The following is an 18,372-nucleotide window of genomic DNA, read 5'->3' as shown; positions in this document are numbered from 1 at the left end:
AATGCTGAATAGAAAAGATTTTAAATTATTTTTAGAGCTACATTTCTAGCCATTTGAGGAAGTCTTCTGAAAACTAGCTATATCATCAAAACTTGAGAACAGAGTCATCTAGGATTTGCTACTTTTGTTTAATGACTATAATAAAATAAACTATGTATAGTTTACAGATTGACTTCTCTACCACAGTCCTCTTTATAACCATGTCAAAATATTTTTGATATCTTGACAGATACTCTTAAAATAATATTTGTGTAGTACTTTGCCTTTACAAAGCACTTTGACACACATTTGTTTAATTACAGATGAACCCCTGATCTTTTTATCTGTTCTTCCATTTCCCCCAAAAAATTATTCTAGGAAAACCTGTACCATAAATTGGACTTCTAGAATTCATTGAGTCTTTCAGTAATTATTTATTGAGCGCCTACTCTATGCCAGGGGCTGAGGGTACAGTAGTGAAGGAAACGAGACTCTGCCCCCCACAGACCTTCAAATTTTAATGAGGAAAACACACAGTAAGCCAATACATTAATATATAAAATCACATCAGGGGAATTCCCTGGTGGTCCAGTGGTTAGGACTCTGTGCTCTCACTGCCGCGGCCCCGGGTTCGATCCCTGGTTGGGGAACTAAGATCCCACAAGCTGCGCCGCATGGCCAAAAAAAAAAAAAAAAAAAAGAACTAAAAACAATAAAATAAAATCATGTCAGGTCAGTTTCTATGAAGAGAAAGTGAACAAAATAAGGATAGAGAAAGACTGAGAGGTAGTGGCCTACCTAAAGAGATTATAGTTGAGCAAAGGGCTGTGTGCGTGAGTGAGCCAAGCAAAGACCTCGAGTGAAGCATATTCTAGGCAGAAGGAGCAGCAAATGCAAAGGCCAAGATGTAAGAACAGGTTTGGGGTGTCCAAGGAATAGCAGGATGGGCTAGTGGTAGGTTGTTGAGAGAGGCAAAGACCAGATAATGTGGTCTTTTCTGCCATAGTTGGGAGGTGGATTTTATTCTATGTGTATTGAGACATCACTGGAGAACCACAGACAGGAATGATGTGATCTGATTGATGTGTTTAGAAATGGACTCTGGCTGCTGTGTGAAGGAATGATGATAGGAGGAGCAAAACTGAAAGCAGGGAGAAAGTTGGGAGGGTGTTGAAGTCATTTAGGAAGGAGATAACGATGGCTTGGACTGGAATGGAAATGATAGATATGATGAAAAATTATATGACCCAAGATAAAGTTTGAAGGTAGAGCTGATAGAACTTAAGATTGATGGGGTATGGAATATGAGAGAAAGCAAAGAGTCAGGGATGACTCTGAAGTCTGTGGTTTGAACAAATGGGGAAATGATGATGCCATTTATGGAAACAGGAAAGACTTCAAAATGATCATGGATGAGGGTGTGTATGTGGAGAGAAACAGGAGTTCCATTTCTGGATTGTGTTGATAGACAGAAACAAATGGCGTGATTCAGAAATTATTCACCACTTACACTTGACAATCTCAAATTTTGGCCGAGCCTCTTGAGAATGGATATTAATTAATTTTTCACAGGATTTCCTGATAATCCATTTATCTGCACTATTGCTTCAGAAAGAATTTCCAGAATTTAGGATTTAGGCTCAACGACCTAATACCTAATTCTCTGAATGACCCTAGGAGCAGATTGAATTTTCACCAGTGATTTTTCAGGGTGAGCTCAGAGTTTAACAACATTATTGTCTGTAGGAAGTGACTTCCCCAGTGGTTGTTGGAAGCAGCTCAACCTTAGGATTAAGAGTCAAACAGCTGTGCGCGATGCTGCGAGGGCACTAACTATTCCTCCCCAGTATCACAGATCTGCAAGCAGGCTGGACTCTCTGCTAGCCCGTGCCCTTGATCTCAGAGAACACAACTTTTTGTTTGAAAGACTTCCAAAAGATAAATCTCAACAGGAGCTTGTTAAACATATTTCCCCCCTAGACACTCCAAAATGTGTTTTCATTGAGTAAAATTAGATATGTTTTAAAATAATTTCAGGCTTGAAATATGTCCATTTACGTTTTCAAACTTGCTTCAAATTGATTTAATCTCACTTATAAATTAATATTGTTGTTCATGTTGTTGACTATCTGAAACAATGCTTAGATGTACCTGAAACAATGGCTAGATGTGTCTGATACCATAATCCCTTATTTTCACTTTTCTTCAGAAGTAGAGTGAAAATAAGATAAACTTTTTTCATCTTGTCTAAAGATGATGATGTAGTCAAACTCACAGAAGCAGAGAGTAGAGAGGTGGTTGCGAGGGCCTGGGGAGAGGGGGAAATGTGGAGTTGTTCAACAAGTATAAACTTTCAGTTATGCAAAACGAGTAAGTTTGCAAGGTCTACTGTGCAATCCTGTGCCTGTAGGTAACAGTATTGTATCATGCACTTAAAACTTTGTTAAGTGGGTAGATCTCATGTTAAGTGTTCTTAGCACAATAAAAAAATAAAGATGATTATGACCTTTTCTTTATAGCCCATGTGTCCCATTTTCATACCTCTCTAATACCAACTATGTCGAATGAATATCAAGTGAACCCTTTGTCTTTCTGGGTTTTTTTGTTGCCACTTCTGGCAAATGTCCTTCTTCCTAAAATCCCTATGAATTTGTCTTAGATTCTTAGAGGCAAAATTTCTGGTACTCCAGTTAACCACATTTGGATCTTGCCTTTTTCCATGATCTTGGTTTCAAATTAATTGAGCAATGATTGTCCCTAAATCAGCAGTTAGTCATTAAAATATTTCTGACGTGCTTGAGACTCAATAAATATGGTGACTCTTAAAATGAGGCAGGTCATTATGGCGAGAGAATGATTTCAGCAACGTTCTTATCAGAAGTAAAAACAATATAGGAGGCATGCAGATAAGGTAGAAATAATATGGAAACTAGAATGATAATATAGGATGACAAAACTAAAATACCGATCAATTTGTGGAAATGACTGTGTTACCGTCCTTGTCCTATGCGCACTCAGTAACGATTTGTTGAGATCACTTTAACTGCCATTGGATCACTTTATTTTTTTTCTTTCTTTTTAAAAAATTTTTATTGGGGGTATAATTGATTTACAATGTTGTGTTAGTTTCTGCTGTACAGCAAAGTGAATCAGTTATACATATACGTGTATCCACTCTTTTTTAGATTCTTTTTCCATATAGGTCATTACAGAGTATTGAGTAGAGTTCCCTGTGCCCTGTGCTGTACAGTAGATTCTTATTAGTTATCTCTTGTATATATAGTAGTGCGTATGTGTCAGTCCCAATTTTCCAATTTAGAGTCTGTCTGTTCTCTCGTTTCCTAGCTAATGCAGGCTAGAGGGAAAGCCCAACCAGCAGTTCAAATAATGGAACTTCCGAAAGTATGGACGTGAACATCTCCTCTAGAGGAGAAATCACTAGGATTAAGAAGGCAGGGTTAATAGGGCCTCCTCTTGAGGAAAATCCACCTAGTGACTCAAAGATTACTCTCAGCTTTGGATCTGGAACATAAGAGTAGACCCAGAAAAAGATCTCTCAGTTTTTCCCAACTGACAGCGTTCATTTTTTTTTTCTCTCTTAATTCACAAAACCAGGCTTTCACCCTCGAGCACCGACTGCATCTAAATCCAGCTGGCCTCCATATAACACACTCTGGTTTTCTACCTGGGCATTCTGTTATTTATTCAACAGTATTTATTGATTATCTACTATGTGCCAAGCTGTGGGTATCATTCTTAATATTAGTAATGAAAGACTATCTCAAACTGCCACCATGTAACAGGCCTGTGGCCAATTAATGATCTAAACGTGTTGATTATGGAATTTTAGAACTGGATGTTAGAACTTAGGTAAGGTACTTAGGAAACCTCTACATTTTACACATGAGGATGGGAAGGCTCAGAGAGATTTTATGACTTGTCCTAGATCACGCAACCAAGTTTTGGCCCGGCCCAGACTTGAACTTTTGGTGTCCTGCTACTCCAAAGGACAGTGCTCTTTTCACCACTTCAGTCTGCCTCTCAGGATGGTTCTGTAAAGTTCTGCTAACAAATGTGGAGATAACGTATAGTCATTCCTTCAGATTTCTGGTCCAAATGACACAAATATAGACTTGCCACTTCAGTGGGAATATAGGTAAAATTCAGCTCCGGGGAAACTATACACTGTACATGGTTGAAGGAGATCTGTTTTGAAATGCAAGGGCTTTTACTTACATCCTTAGTTATAGGACCACTGTCTCTAGGTGAAAGCAACATAGCTTGTCTCTCTGTAATGTCTGTACCTGTGCCCAGACTTCTCTTCCTGCCCCTCTCTTCTCTGAGGTATCTCAAGCAAATCAGTATCTCACCCTTCATCCCCTCTATACATGGTTCTGAGCTACTCTTTATGTGTTATTAGGTATTTGTGGTAATATTCACCCTAATTCTTTTTTCCACAAGTAGGACAGACAGAAAAAAAAAAAAGAATAATCAATGACTTGGTTCTTTATCGCTTTCAGGTTTTTTATTTCTGATTTGCTTCATAGCCATTAGGATTTTCTACCTTTGTGGCTTCCAAATCTTTTGTAATTCAGAGAACTTTTATTTTTTTGTTCTTACTCACTTTCAGCCTGGCTTAAAATCAATGATCAGTGACTTGGTTCTTCTCTGTTACTTTCAGGTTTTTTAAGTTTCTCATTTGCTTCGTGGTCATTAGGATTTTCCACTTACGTGTCTTCCACATTTTTTGTAATTCAGGAAACTTTAATTTTTTTGCTCTTACTCAGTTTCAGCCTGGCTTAGGAATCTCAAGGTTTGGATTCTAAGTGACTAACGAACTGATGGCCTTAGGTAAATCCTAACTTATCTGTACTTTACGTTGCATTGGTAAAACATTAATTGAATAAAAATATGCTTTTATACAAACATACCTACTCAGCCAAACTGTTGGCTCCTTAAGGACAAAGATTAGGTCCCAACATCTGCACTACCTTATACATAATAGATTCAAAATAAATATTTGTGAATGAATGAATTAATCAGCAAGCAGTCAAGTCACCCAGTTGGTTAGTATTTGTGATGTATAAATACTATCCATCAGACAATTTAACCTTCACAATAAAATGGATTTACCTTGGGATTTGCTGCTACTGTAATTTTGTAGTGCACGATTCAAATAAGTTAATTTTGTGCACCTTAAGAAGCTGAAGGAAAATTATCAGTTTAGCATGCCTAACTTTTTCTCATTTGTGAGATAGAATATTATTTTCTTTTCACAGAGGTACTCTACGTCTTTAGTAGTTGCTTCTAATTCTTCCACATCACTATTTCAGAGCCTTGGGCCTGGCTATCTTAAAAAGGGAAAAAAGAAGGTATGGGGGAAAAGATGGGTTTTAAAGAAAATAACTTCATCTGTTCAAAAGATTCAAGAAGGAAATATCTTAACATTTGAATATTGACATCTAAATAGGGTAAAGATGCACTCTGTATGTGTATGGGAGAAGGGCTTTATATCTGATCGCTTTTTCACATCAGCACATGAATGAACCAACTTATCTGACTTAAAATATTAATTATAATCTATGAGACAAAAATCAGTATTGTATATGAGTATGTATTTTCCCCAGTGTCATTCAAATAGACTTTTTTTGAGAAACAAGACACTTACCAAAGAGTTAAGGCTCTTGACGTTGAATGTTGTTGTTGTTTAAAAATGGCTCCATTTCCCTTACTTTTAAAACGTGGTGAACTGTTATAACATGCAGTCTATGGTAAGTTGATCAGATATTGAAAAATCTATTTTTCATTATTTTAATGCAACATCTTCATGGGGTTTTTTGTTGTCTTGTTGTTATTATTTTTACTACATAAGCCTCTCTCTTTTAAACTCCATGCTACAAGGACCAATGATATCCATTGCCTACAACAGAGTCTGGTACATAGTAGGTGCTCAAAATTTGTTACATGAATAAATGGAAGAGGACCTTTCATATAACCATGTTTAGCATGACATTCCTACTTATAGTTTTTTTCTCCCTTTTTTTCTGGGGTTTTTACAGTTGTTTTATGTGTGTGTTTAGTCTAAATCTTAAATTCTGAAGATACAGTCACTTAACCCTGTCTTCCATCTACTTTCTTTTCTTAATTTCTGGCAACGATGTGAAAATAATGGTGCTTATGTCTTTGTAACGACAGAACTTCCTTTGTCTTTTCTTTAGATTCATCTTAATCCTCAGTGACTCATATTTAAGAAATGAACTGTGCAGCTGTGGTGGAGCTAAGCCCTTGGCAACAACTCGAGGGGCAAACAAGTGGTCTCTCACAATGGATGGGTGGTCCTTAGCCTTGAATTATTTGCTGTTCGGTTTTAACAATGGAATTGCATCATCAAACAGTGTCTTGAACTTTTTCAGTTTGATGGGACCTTTAAGATCCATTTCCTTATTTGACAGACTTTGCTCCAATAATTATCTCCACTTTCCCCCGAGGTCTTTAATATATTCTTCTCTGCTATGGTGACCAACTGTCCTGGTTTGCCTGATGCTGTCCTGGTTTCAGCATTGAAAGTTCCGTGTCCTTAGTGCCTGGCAAACAAGGATGGTTGGTTATCCATCTTTCAGTCTGTGTTCAAACCATTCCTATCCTAAAAAGAACGTATCTCTCTTTGCCTTGCGACCCTCTCTGTCCTGTCCTCCTCTTTTCCCTCTCAGAAAAAAAGATACTCCACGAATAGTTGTCACTTGAAATGCCTCCTCCTTCTCCCACTTACTCCTCAACTAAACCTATTTCCAAGGCTACTGCCCTCCGCTGAAATTGCTCTCACCGAGTCTGATGAACACTTCTCAGTGCTGATCTTGCTTTACTTCTGTGTCATGATTGGACACTCTTGGTCACTTTATTCCTCTCAAACTCTCACTCTCTCTTCAGTAGTTTTACACTCCTTACTTCCCCCAGTCTTTACACCTATCCAGTCCTTTTCGGCCTTTCATTGGATCCAGTTCCTCTGTCTGCTCATTACATTTTTATCTGTGTTCTCCAGAATTTTCTTTTCCTCTCACTCCACTGAGCAATCTCATCTACTTATGTAATTTTAATCCTTGCCTGTATGCATAATCTTAGGCACTCAGTGGATATTAGCTTGGTGAGAGAATGACTCCTACATCTCATTTCTTCTCCCGAAACATTGGATTCGAAACTTGTTTCCTGCTGGGAAGAACGTTACGTCTCCGAGCTGAGCGTATCACCTCCTCTTACTCTGTTCCCCATACAGACCCCCCTCATAGGAGTCTGGGATTTTAATATTCATCTTTATTTATTTTATGCTGAACGTGCACATGAGATGTTCTGGATCAGAGACAGATCTCCTTGAATTACTTTACAGTAAATATCATCACTACCTTCCACCCTCTGTTCAAGCCTTACCCCTAAGGAGACATGGTGAGATCTGATGAAAATTTTCTCACATGAGTGGCTGGGTGCGTGCTCCATAGGAAAGTAACCAGGGAAAAATGATTTTTCTCTGCTTATAAAGGAGAAGTAGGCAATTGTCCTCTTCTCCCCCCTGAAAGGGTCTCCTTGGAAACGTGATGGGCCTGAGTCCCAACTCCAACTTCTCTAGGAGCCAGCTAGCCCCATGCATCTCAGGTTTTACAACCTAGAAATGTCTCCAAGGTCTTGGCTTTATATTTTCGAAATGTAAATACCTACAGAGATAGCTACTCCAGTCTTTCTGACAACTTGGAGCTTAACCTAGGAAACTACTCTGGGCTATAACCATTTGGCCCTCTGGATCAGAGAAATTAACTAGACAGATGACTACAGATCTAATTCCCATGGTATGGGAAGGTGTTCACGAGGCTAGACCTTTTTATAGGTGTACTGAGAAATCCAGGAGAGTTTATTTCCTCACATTTAGTTTAATTGCACGCAGCGTTCACTCCTTTACTCAAGCTAGAAACTAGGAGTCATCCTTGCTCCTCCCCTTCTCTTCTCCAGCATCTATTCGGTTACCAAATTCCCACATCTCTACTCTCTAAACATTTCCTTACTCTGTCTGTCTCTTTTTTTGCCCTGGTACCATTGCCCTGGTTCAGATCCTCATAATCTTTCACTGAATTCTTGCAATTGCCTCCGTTTTCTCTGATTCCATTTCTGTCCTTCTCAAATACATACTCTGTACTAATGTCAGAGAAATCTATTTGAAATGCACACATGCCCATGCCACTCCCCTGCTTAAATCCCTTCAAAGGCTCCTGATTACCTATGAGACAACACCTAGACTTCTTAGCAGGGCGTATATGGTCATAGGTTGAGGTTCAAATCCTGACTTAAAGGTCTAATATAGTTTAAGATAAGAACAGTACCCTGCTTCATCTCTGGACATGTCTTCTCCTTGTACTTTATCTTCTAGAAACACCGGCCTACTTGAGATAACTGCACATGCCGCACTGAATTAGCCTTCTGTCTTCGCACCTGCATTTTCGTCTTCTTTCTTCTTCCTCTAACCTGCTTTTCCCTGGCTAACTCATCATGTTCATGCTTTAGAATTCTTCTTGAATACTATCTTCTCCAAGAAGCCTTTCCCAATTTCCTTTCCCATATTGTGCAAGCCTATAGCACTTTCCACATTGTGTTGAAATTATTTACATGTTCGACTCTTCCACTATTTACTATAAGTTCCTACACAGGAAGGGCTGTTCTGCATTCAACTTTGTATTTCTGGTCTTTAGTATAACCACTGACACATAGTAGTTCAATAAAGGGAGCCATTATTATTTTTATAATTAGTAATATCAGTATCAGCTTCCTATTGTCAAGTCCAAATGGAGAGACAAAGTAAAATAATAATTTTCCTGAAGCTAGAAAAATTAGATGTTTGAAAAAAATACAGGAATACAAGAAATGTATACACATATACACATACATTCACGTGTGTGTGAGTGCACACGCACGCACACAAACACAGAGATTGCAAATGAAATATTAGAGGGAAAATCAGCTTTACATGTAAGCAAAGTAGATAACCCACCTACTCTGTATGATTTCAAGGGTGCAAGAATATCCTACTATACAGAAATTACATCCCTATCCACAGGCTGAATCCTAATATTCCACTTAACGAATTTCATTATTTTGGCTCAAAAACCTTGCCTCTCTCTACTAAACTGTAAATAACTTGGAAGGTGAATCATTTTGCAAAGTATCAGACTCAGGATTCCTTTGAATGGTGAACACCATTAGGATTTTATTTATAAATGTGTCATACATTCCACTTCTAGAGCACTCCTGTAACATGATACATCTGAAGTTTAAAGGAGATACTGCTAAGTTTTCTCCCAGTAACAGAGCACAGTTTAAATTCAATAGGCAACATTACTAAAAATAGGATAGAATTGAAAAAAGATATGAATAATTAAGCCCTAGATCAGGGCAATTATTATTACTGTTGTTTTTACACTGGTCTTTTAGCATTTATGTGATATTTAATACTTTAATTAACATCTTCCCTTCTGGGATTGCCGCATCTGGGTTAATAACTATCTTCAGTGGTTTCAGAATATCTGTTAATTTATCCTAGCCTCTCAGGATGTCTCACAACCCTTAGCACTTGGTTATATATGAACTTTATTGTTTTCTTTGTTTCTAGTGTGTTAGTTTTCTCCCTTCGTTTGGTTCAGAAACTTCTTGAAGGCAGAAAGTGTGCATTTTGCTTTTCTTTTAATCCCCTGTATCAAAGAAGATTACAGATTAGAGAGTAAAATTGATAACTAATTTAGATGACCTCAAAACACCTGTTCTAGGCTCACTTTTTTTAAAATTAATTTGTTTATTTATTATTTATTTTTGGCTGTGTTGGGTCTTCGTTTCTGTGCGAGGGCTTTCTCTAGTTGTGGCAAGCGGGGGCCACTCTTCATTGCGGTGCGTGGGCCTCTCACTATCGCAGCCTCTCTTGTTGCGGAGCACAGGATCCAGACGCGCAGGCTCAGTAGTTATGGCTCACGGGCCTAGTTGCTCCACGGCATGTGGGATCTTCCCAGACCAGGGCTCGAACCCGTGTCCCCTGCATTGACAGGCAGATTCTCAACCACTGCGCCACCAGGGAAGCCCTAGGCTCACTCTTTTATAGAAACTTGTTCCCACAATTTCTACCTTCAGTATACCTCAAAACATTTCTCTTGTTTTCAAAGTCGTCACAATGGAAAATGTAATGGGTATTTTTCAAAAGCGTTGAGTTTTTACTTAGTTTTTTATTAGTTTATTCATTATTAGTTTTTATCAGTTTACTATTAACACATCATTATGTTCGTTGTCAGACATTTCGACAGAATTAACTGGTGATTATGAATTAGATCGGTTGTATACTTCAGTACAACCTAAGTTTTTCCAAGTGGCCCTTTAGGCTTCCCATTATGGTCTTGACATCTGTTCTTTTGGGTGTGTGTAAGTTTCATTAGCCCTGCTAGGGTTTTTTGTTTTTTGTTTTTTGGTCTTCATTGCTGTGTGCGGGCTTTCTCTAGTTGTGGCGAGCGGGGGCTACTCTTCGTTGCGGTGCGCGGGCTTCTCATTGTGGTGGCTTCTCTTGTTGCGGAGCATGGGCTCTAGTCACGCGGGCTTCAATAGTTGTGGCACATGGGCTCAGTAGTTGTGGCGCACGGGCTTAGTTGCTCCGAGGCATGTGGGATCTTCCCAGATCAGGGCTCGAACCCGTGTCCCCTGCATTGGCAGGCGGATTCTTAACCACTGTGCCACCAGGGAAGCCCCCTGCTAGGGTTTTGCAATATATATCTTACAACTTTAGCTCCAGATTTCAAGTTTGGTCGTCAAGTTATATAAATAAATCACTCTTATCTTAATCAAAGGACATTAACATATCTTGAAAGCTCCCCTATCCTCTCCAGAATAATTTTACAAACACAGTGTTTTCCTGATTAAAAGAAAGATCTGTCGAGCCTTCTTTATCATTTTATGACTGTCAGTTTATAAATAAAGGAGATAGAAATTGACCTGGGAATTTCATAACCAAGTTCTGAGTACCCAGGATTAATTTTGAGAAGAATGCCACAAGCCACATAAGCATTTCTTTTCATCTCATTTCACAGGCCTTCAGGAGGGAATTGAAAACGAAAGAACCTGTAATCATGAGTACTCTTGAGACTGTACGAATATTTCTGACAGAGCAGCCTTTGGAAGGACTAGAGAAACTCTACCAGGAGCCCAGAGGTAATTGAATGTGGAACTGTAATAACATATTGATAGAAGGATCAGTGGTGACAGAATGACCCATCCATTTTTGCTGGCAGTGTCTGGATAGCTCTCATATTTTCTAGGTTAAATAGAATCAATTCAAATTAAACCTTGATGTTGAAAAAGAAAAAGGAATCATAAAGCAGCATGCATAAATCTGTTTGCACATTCATAAATAAACATTAAAAGAGATTAGCGATCAATTATTGAAACATTTAGAAAATAATAAACAAAAGAGATAATCTGTGAGGAGGAAGTTTATTGTCACAAAGACTACAAGCTAATTTTCAATTTAAGAGCCTGCCTGAAGTAAATTAGAGCTTGTGGTGTGCATCCTAACATTTTTCTACTCAGTAGCTTAAATGAATCTTGGATTATCTGATTGATATAAAGTAGAACAGATTCACTCAGGAAGACACGACTTCAGATGTGCTAAACTATATCAAAATGTATGCCAAAGTATAAAAGAGCCATTAATCAGTAGGTTGGCCTCTTGTTAAAGTGTACTCTTTCTTTTTTCCAGTATGACCTTTTCAACAATGTTTTTTTTTTAACACGAAAATGAATGTGGCCTAAAACCTTGTTGTATTACCAATTTAGAGCTGCCTCCTGAGGAGAAAGCCCAGAATGTCACACGGCTCCTACGAAAGCAGGCTGAGGAGGTCAACACTGAGTGGGAAAAACTGAACCTGCACTCAGCTGACTGGCAGAGAAAAATAGATGAGGCCCTCGAAAGACTTCAGGAACTTCAGGAGGCCACGGATGAGCTGGACCTCAAACTGCGCCAAGCTGAAGTGATCAAGGGATCGTGGCAGCCCGTGGGCGATCTCCTCATTGACTCCCTCCAAGATCACCTCGAGAAAGTCAAGGTACCGTCTACTGCTTGGCTTCAGGGCCCTTTGAGAGATTCAAAACAGGTTCTAATCTGAACTCATCTGCAGTATTTTCTTCTCACAAAGTTAAAAATAGGACCCTTAAGCATTCGAAATCTTTCACAAATTCAGTCTTCTGGCACATGGTATTTTCTCTAAGAGAAGATAGTGATCTAATCATGTCTGTCTTCAGTAATATAAAATGAAATATTAAGAAGTTACAGGGCAAAAAATTCATTTTGATTTTGCTATCAGGGAATTAACCTAAGTGTACTAAAATTGTCTGATTTACATGTGTATGCGTGTGTGTATTTGTGGTTCTTAGTATCACAGTAGGGAAAAATACAACATTTAATCAAGAGCCAGGAGTCTAGGTTTTGGCCTTTTTGCTAACTGAATTATATGACTTGGGTGAGTTCTGGTTCTGTGAGCTGAGACCAGTAATGCTGCCCTTCCCTGAGAAGGCAATGTGTATAATACAATTTTGAGTTGGATTAGTCCACTGCAGATATTAGGAAATATCACTCTATATTTGGAATACTGTCCATGAGACCAAAATTAAATTCCCTTATGGCACAAAGATGATAAATGTATTTATAAAGAAAAAATATACATATTTAGGAGTATCATTTTGAAAACCAGCAACTTGAAACATATTTTGTCTATTTATCTAGTGTCAAAACTAACAAAAGTCCTCCCAGATCCAAATGCAGAAGAAGTGAAATCCTCACCTGCATTTGGCATGTTTACCAGCCCCCTCATTCTGGAAGGTCTCTTCTCCCTTGGCTTTCATGACACTGTTTCATCCATATTCTTCTTCTTCCTTTATTTTCCTCAGTTCTGAAACTCTACCCCCCCCCCCTTCAGATGTTGGTAACCTTAGCTCAGTTCCCTTTTTATTCTATAAAAACCTTAGCTCAGTTCTCTTCTTATGGTATAAATGCTCCCTAGTTTGAAATGGCATGGATGGTAACAAATCTAAATTTCTAGTCTGAATCTCTTTTCTGATCTGCTAACCCATATGCCATTAGAATTGAAATGCAACCATTCTGAAAGCAAGTCCATTTGTTCTCCTGTTTACCCATTCCCCTACCGATATCCCTTTTTACCTGCCCTTTCTTCTGTGTTTCCTATTTCAGTTAATGGATCATAATCCAACAAGTTGCTCAGGCTAGAAACTTGAGGTCCGTCCTTAAATCCTTCTACATTTTCATTGACTGCACTTGATTGCTCATTTTACCTCAGAATATCTCCTTTATATTTTCTCTCCTCTTTTCAACCAACGTCCTGTTCTGGTCCCCAGCATCTGTTAGTCACGTTGTTTTATTATACATCCTTAAATCCCATTCCCCAGTCAGTGTAGCTGGCATATCACAAACACTGCATTTTAAATATTTGGTTAGTGAAATGAATGAATGAACAGTTTCTTTATTGATATTTCTGTATTTCCATTCTTTCCCAACTCTAATCCAAACTCTTTGCAGGAAGCTGCCTGCCTGACGATGAAGTCCAGTGGATGCAGAGGGCAGGTGGCCCTGTTTCTTCCTAGCCCTGGCTTAAATTTCTGACTGTTGCTTCTGTCCTCTAGGCCATTCAGGATACACTGACCACACCCCCCTTTACACCAATATGCCATCTTTTTTCGTAACTCTCTGCCTTTGCATATGTTCTTCTCTCTGCCTGGATCAGCCCACCTTATCTGCCTGGTGAACTTCCACTCAGCCCTCAAGGCCCAACTCAGATGGCATCTGTCCTTAGAGTTTTCCCCGTCTTCCACCCCCAACTCCCACCAAGCAGAAGAAACTGCCCTTAATTCAGTGCTTTCATAGATCACCACACATGCTTAAATTGTCACACTTAAACTTCACATATATTGTGGCAAGTCACTTATGTATTTTTTTTCTTCCATAGAAAGTAAGTGAGGTTCCTAAGAGCAAGGATCCAATTCAGTTTCTTTATTCCTTCTCTCAACAGTTGTTTGTGAGCTACTGTAAAATGTGCTATACCTGTAGTTATAAATGAAACAGACTCGGTCTTTGTCCTCATGAAGCCTACAGTCTAATGTTGAATTGAAAAACTCTTCATTATAATAGTAGGTGAAGATTTAAAAGGAGATTAAAAATTTGACTGTAACTTCCAAAATATCTTCGCCAACATTCTCTGACCCCATGTCTAATATTTAAAGCAATGGTTAACATTTCTGTGTACATAAAAATTAATGTTTTGAAATGTATTACCTATTCAGCATTAAAAATACTGAATTTTATCCAAAAATATAGGAACTAAATTCTTAAAAATGTTTCCCCCAAATGGCAAATCAACTTAAAAGAATGTCCCAAAGGAAGTAAATTAGTTAATAAATCAAGTGGCTGAATGTCTAGGCTTTAGAGCAGACATAAAGGATTCATTCTGAGCCATATCTATCACACAGGAGCATTAGTAGGATAATGAATATGGATGGAGAATGTATACAGCATGACTTAATAACAAAAACTAACTAAAAGCAGAACAGCTCAAATAGCAACTGGCCCTTACCCAACCCTATTTGCAGTCTTCTTTTCAGTTCCCCTCTCTCATCTGTTCTTGATCCTAAGTCATTTCCCACGCCCTAATTGGTAAGACTCCTCATCCTCATCCCAATAATAACAAAACATATATACATTAAATGCTTGTTTAAAAAGAGCTTATGGGACCTCCCCGGTGGTCCAGTGGCTAAGACTCTGCTTTCCAGTGCAGGGGGAACGGGTTCCGTCCCTGGTCGGAGACCTAAGATCCCACATACTGCGGGGTGCGACCAAAATTAAAAAAAAAAAAAAGAATATGTGTGTACTGGTCATAGTAGATGTGATTATTTTGGTTTCTAAACCAGTATTGTACAAATATTTTATGCATATCTTAAAACTATAGATTATATGAATTCATATATATTTATTTCCCTTCAGTAGTTCCTGTTCATTTTGCAATGGAAATGAAAACCCATCTTTTTTTCTGTTGCATCTCAATGGTACCAGATTTGAAACTCTGAAACTTTGGTGGTGGTAGTTTATAAGGAGTGAATTTTATTAACTAAAACTTACTTTGAAAAGAAGTAGAAGAGTACTGAAAACCACTATTCCCATTTTTCTACTCAGCAATTTAAGCCCTCAGAGGCTCCACGCTGTAGGGAACTCCAAACAGATAGCTAGGCAGGTAGCCAGAAGAACATTTTATATACCCATCTCAGTTTGTTTTCATCACCTCAGTGACTGTCTCATAATATCCACCTCCATTCGGATCTCATTTGTTAAAGAAGTTGTTATTTAAGTAACTATGGAATGTGTATTTCTGTGGGATTTAACATTATATCATTTCATTAGCAAATGCTGCTTTTGGATTTGGAGAATGGATAAAACAACAACTAAGTCCTGGGACACTATGGATATGGCCTTATTACTAGTAATCATCTTTAGGACAGTGTACATAAAATAAATCAAGAGAAAGGAACATAATGTTAATATTGACTATTCAGCTCACTAAGAGAATCTCACCCTTCCAAATATAGCTTCATAGGAATAACCACTAGAATAAAATTTAAATTTTAAATGCCTCTTTATTTTTAAAATTCATGATTCATACTGCTTATCAAATATTTTAAGGGCAGAATCATGATTTCTCACTTTACTGGAAATAACACCAATGCTTATGTGACTATACAAATGTCCTTACTTTCCTTGTAGTAATGGGGAATGAGAATAACTCCTGGAATCACTAAGTGTTCTACATAGATCTATAAGTGGAACATATGCAGGTTTTAATAAAGTAGAACAACTTTTGCAACTAAAGTCTACATATGACATTTTTGTTCTTAAGAACAATTCCTGTGTGAAAAAGTTCATGTGAGTTGTTGTTTTCCCCAGTTGTCTCTTTGTTCTAATCTACCATGGTTTCTTAACACAGATTGCTCCATCATTCTTGAGCCGGAAACATTTCACTGCCCTTAGTTTGCCAGTTGACTTGAAACACAGTTTTTCACACACCATGGTTAGGCTCTCCCAGGCTGCCATCTTGGGATATGCAAACTTGTCACATCTATGTGGTTATGCATTTTACGTTTTTGTTTTGTGTTTTAATCAGACTTTCAACTGACATTTTTTACTATGAAAAGTCAAGGACAGGGACTCTGTGAGTTTTTCCTTGAAGTTCTTACAACAAAATATTTTAATTAGACCTTTTTGGAATTATAATTGAGAATAATGTAGTGATGTGTGTAGTAGAAGAGGGGCTGTGACGATGAAGCCACCATGCCATCCTGACTGACTTAATGTTCAACATTCACATCTAAAAATGTAAGAAGAAAACTGGCACATGCTTCCCTTCAGACTACCTGTGGCTTGGCTTATCTGAGAAATTTGTCAAAGAAATGCTATCTCAGAATTTGACATTGAGAAAACCAAGTATGTTTCCTCCTGATAGGTAATGTGAAATGTGATGTAACATATTAGAATTTCATATTCACTTTTGGAAGCCGGAAGCTTTCAGCCGTGTTCACATAACTCTGTCTTGCCATACTGTTTTTCTCATCTTAACCCTGGTTCTAATATTTTATTATTATTTTATCAATTTTGTTTTATTTGTCATTTATATGAGTTGACCTTAAATCCTTTCTTATATATGAGTTTTACAGAGAAAGTTTATAATCCTTTCTTGCAGAGATAGGGGATGCAGGGTTAGACAGAACCATCACAGAGCAGCCCTTAAAATGATTCAAAATATGTAAGCTCTCCCCACTCTGAATAAAGGATTGATATCTCCACAGTGAATAAGGTGTACTACCTGTAGTAGGAAAAGGAAAGCTTAGTAATATTTTGTTACTTGTTATTGGCTACAAATGAATTGCTCTGTGGAGGCTTTTGTTATTGTTTTTATACGAATGCTATGTGTACTATGTAAGCCTTTGATGGAGAAGAAAACACAAACAAAAAAGATATAATCCTTTATAAATCTGGGTTAAAAATGGAACTGATGCCTGTCTTATGGAGTAACTAGGGTTTTATCTAGTTTTCAAAGCATACAATTGTGATGTTTTAAAGCATAGGATCCGGCCTTTAATATCTGGGAATATATCTATAAGAAGGCATATTATAGTAACTCTCACTTATATACTTCAAAAATATAGTATTTATTTTTTAATAGAATGGTCATTGTTGGCCTTACTAGAGCTTAGAAACTAAAGTAGGAATTAATCATCTTAAATTTCCTAACCAAATTATTTGTTTGATATAAAATTAAGTGTAAGTTAGTGTTGCCAGGGGAGCTTATTACTTAGTTCCCATGTATTCGCTCTCATTTCCTGCTTTGTTTATAAAGTTAAAAGCAAGTTACTTAGGGTAGCAATGTCAAATCACGTTCCTTACCGAAGGCATCTGACTTTAGATAGTGCTGTGTGTGTTTTTAAAGCCCCTACCTCGATTTAGGCAAACAGAGCCTTCGTTCACCATGCTATTCCCATCCTGCCTTTGAAACTTCTGAAAAGGCAGTACAGAGTAATTGTTTCAGACATCTGCTTAGCATACTTTGAAGTGCATATAAGTTCTTTTTCAGTTTCATTTGAACCCCAGCTGTCTTCACCGAAGTCTATAATCAATCTGAATTAAGTTGTCCTACTTCTCCTAATAAGTCTCTTATTAAGTTCTACATCAGCCTCTTAGGGAGACTTAAAAGCTAATTCATGTAGAATTGCCATTTTCTACTAATTCATTTGTCAGCTCTCCAAATTCCAAGGAAAACAATTGCAAAGACTATTAATTTGACTCTTCATAAACAACTTATGTAAGTGTAGTATACATTGGAACCAAGCAAATGATTTAAAACAGTGGGTGGGAGGAAATAAGTTGATGACATTCAACACTGCTTTCTTTTTGACTGTTTTGAGATGCCCTCCTCATTCAAAGCACAAAGCCATTTATTTCATAAGAGAAACATCCTTCTCTTACTTTCATAACTAAGATAATTACTGAGTGAACTTTGCTTAAAGATAGGAAGAGGCTTTAGAACAGTTGGAAAACGCACATGTTCTTTTTATTACTGAACTGATTTTAATTTGGACTTCTTTGTATTCCTTTGATGGAGTGTGATAAAAGAAGCAGCTAGAATTGGTTACCATTGTTACTGCATTAAATCAGAGTTGTACAGCTCTTCTTCTGGTCATGGAATATTTAGGGGAACATGGCTAATCAGGATGTTCAGCTAATGAGTTCATCTGACATTATTCTACTAAAGAAATATTTAATTAGATAAT

At 37.7% G+C, this 18,372-nt stretch overlaps 1 protein-coding gene across 3 annotated transcripts in view; it reads left to right on the top strand.

The window, feature by feature from the left end:
• Positions 1–18,372, top strand: part of DMD (dystrophin) — a 2,123,648-nt gene that overhangs the window by 1,759,740 nt on the left and 345,536 nt on the right. For all 3 annotated transcript variants that reach the window (XM_057539128.1, XM_057539123.1, XM_057539124.1), the window contains 2 exons: positions 11,079–11,199; positions 11,824–12,092. In XM_057539128.1, coding sequence (XP_057395111.1) covers positions 11,079–11,199; positions 11,824–12,092 — 390 coding nt within the window. The remainder of the gene's footprint in view (positions 1–11,078; positions 11,200–11,823; positions 12,093–18,372) is intronic.

This window comes from Balaenoptera acutorostrata, chromosome X, assembly GCF_949987535.1.
Source record: "Balaenoptera acutorostrata chromosome X, mBalAcu1.1, whole genome shotgun sequence".
Lineage (NCBI taxonomy): Eukaryota > Metazoa > Chordata > Mammalia > Artiodactyla > Balaenopteridae > Balaenoptera > Balaenoptera acutorostrata.
This window is presented reverse-complemented; position numbering and strand designations above follow the sequence as displayed.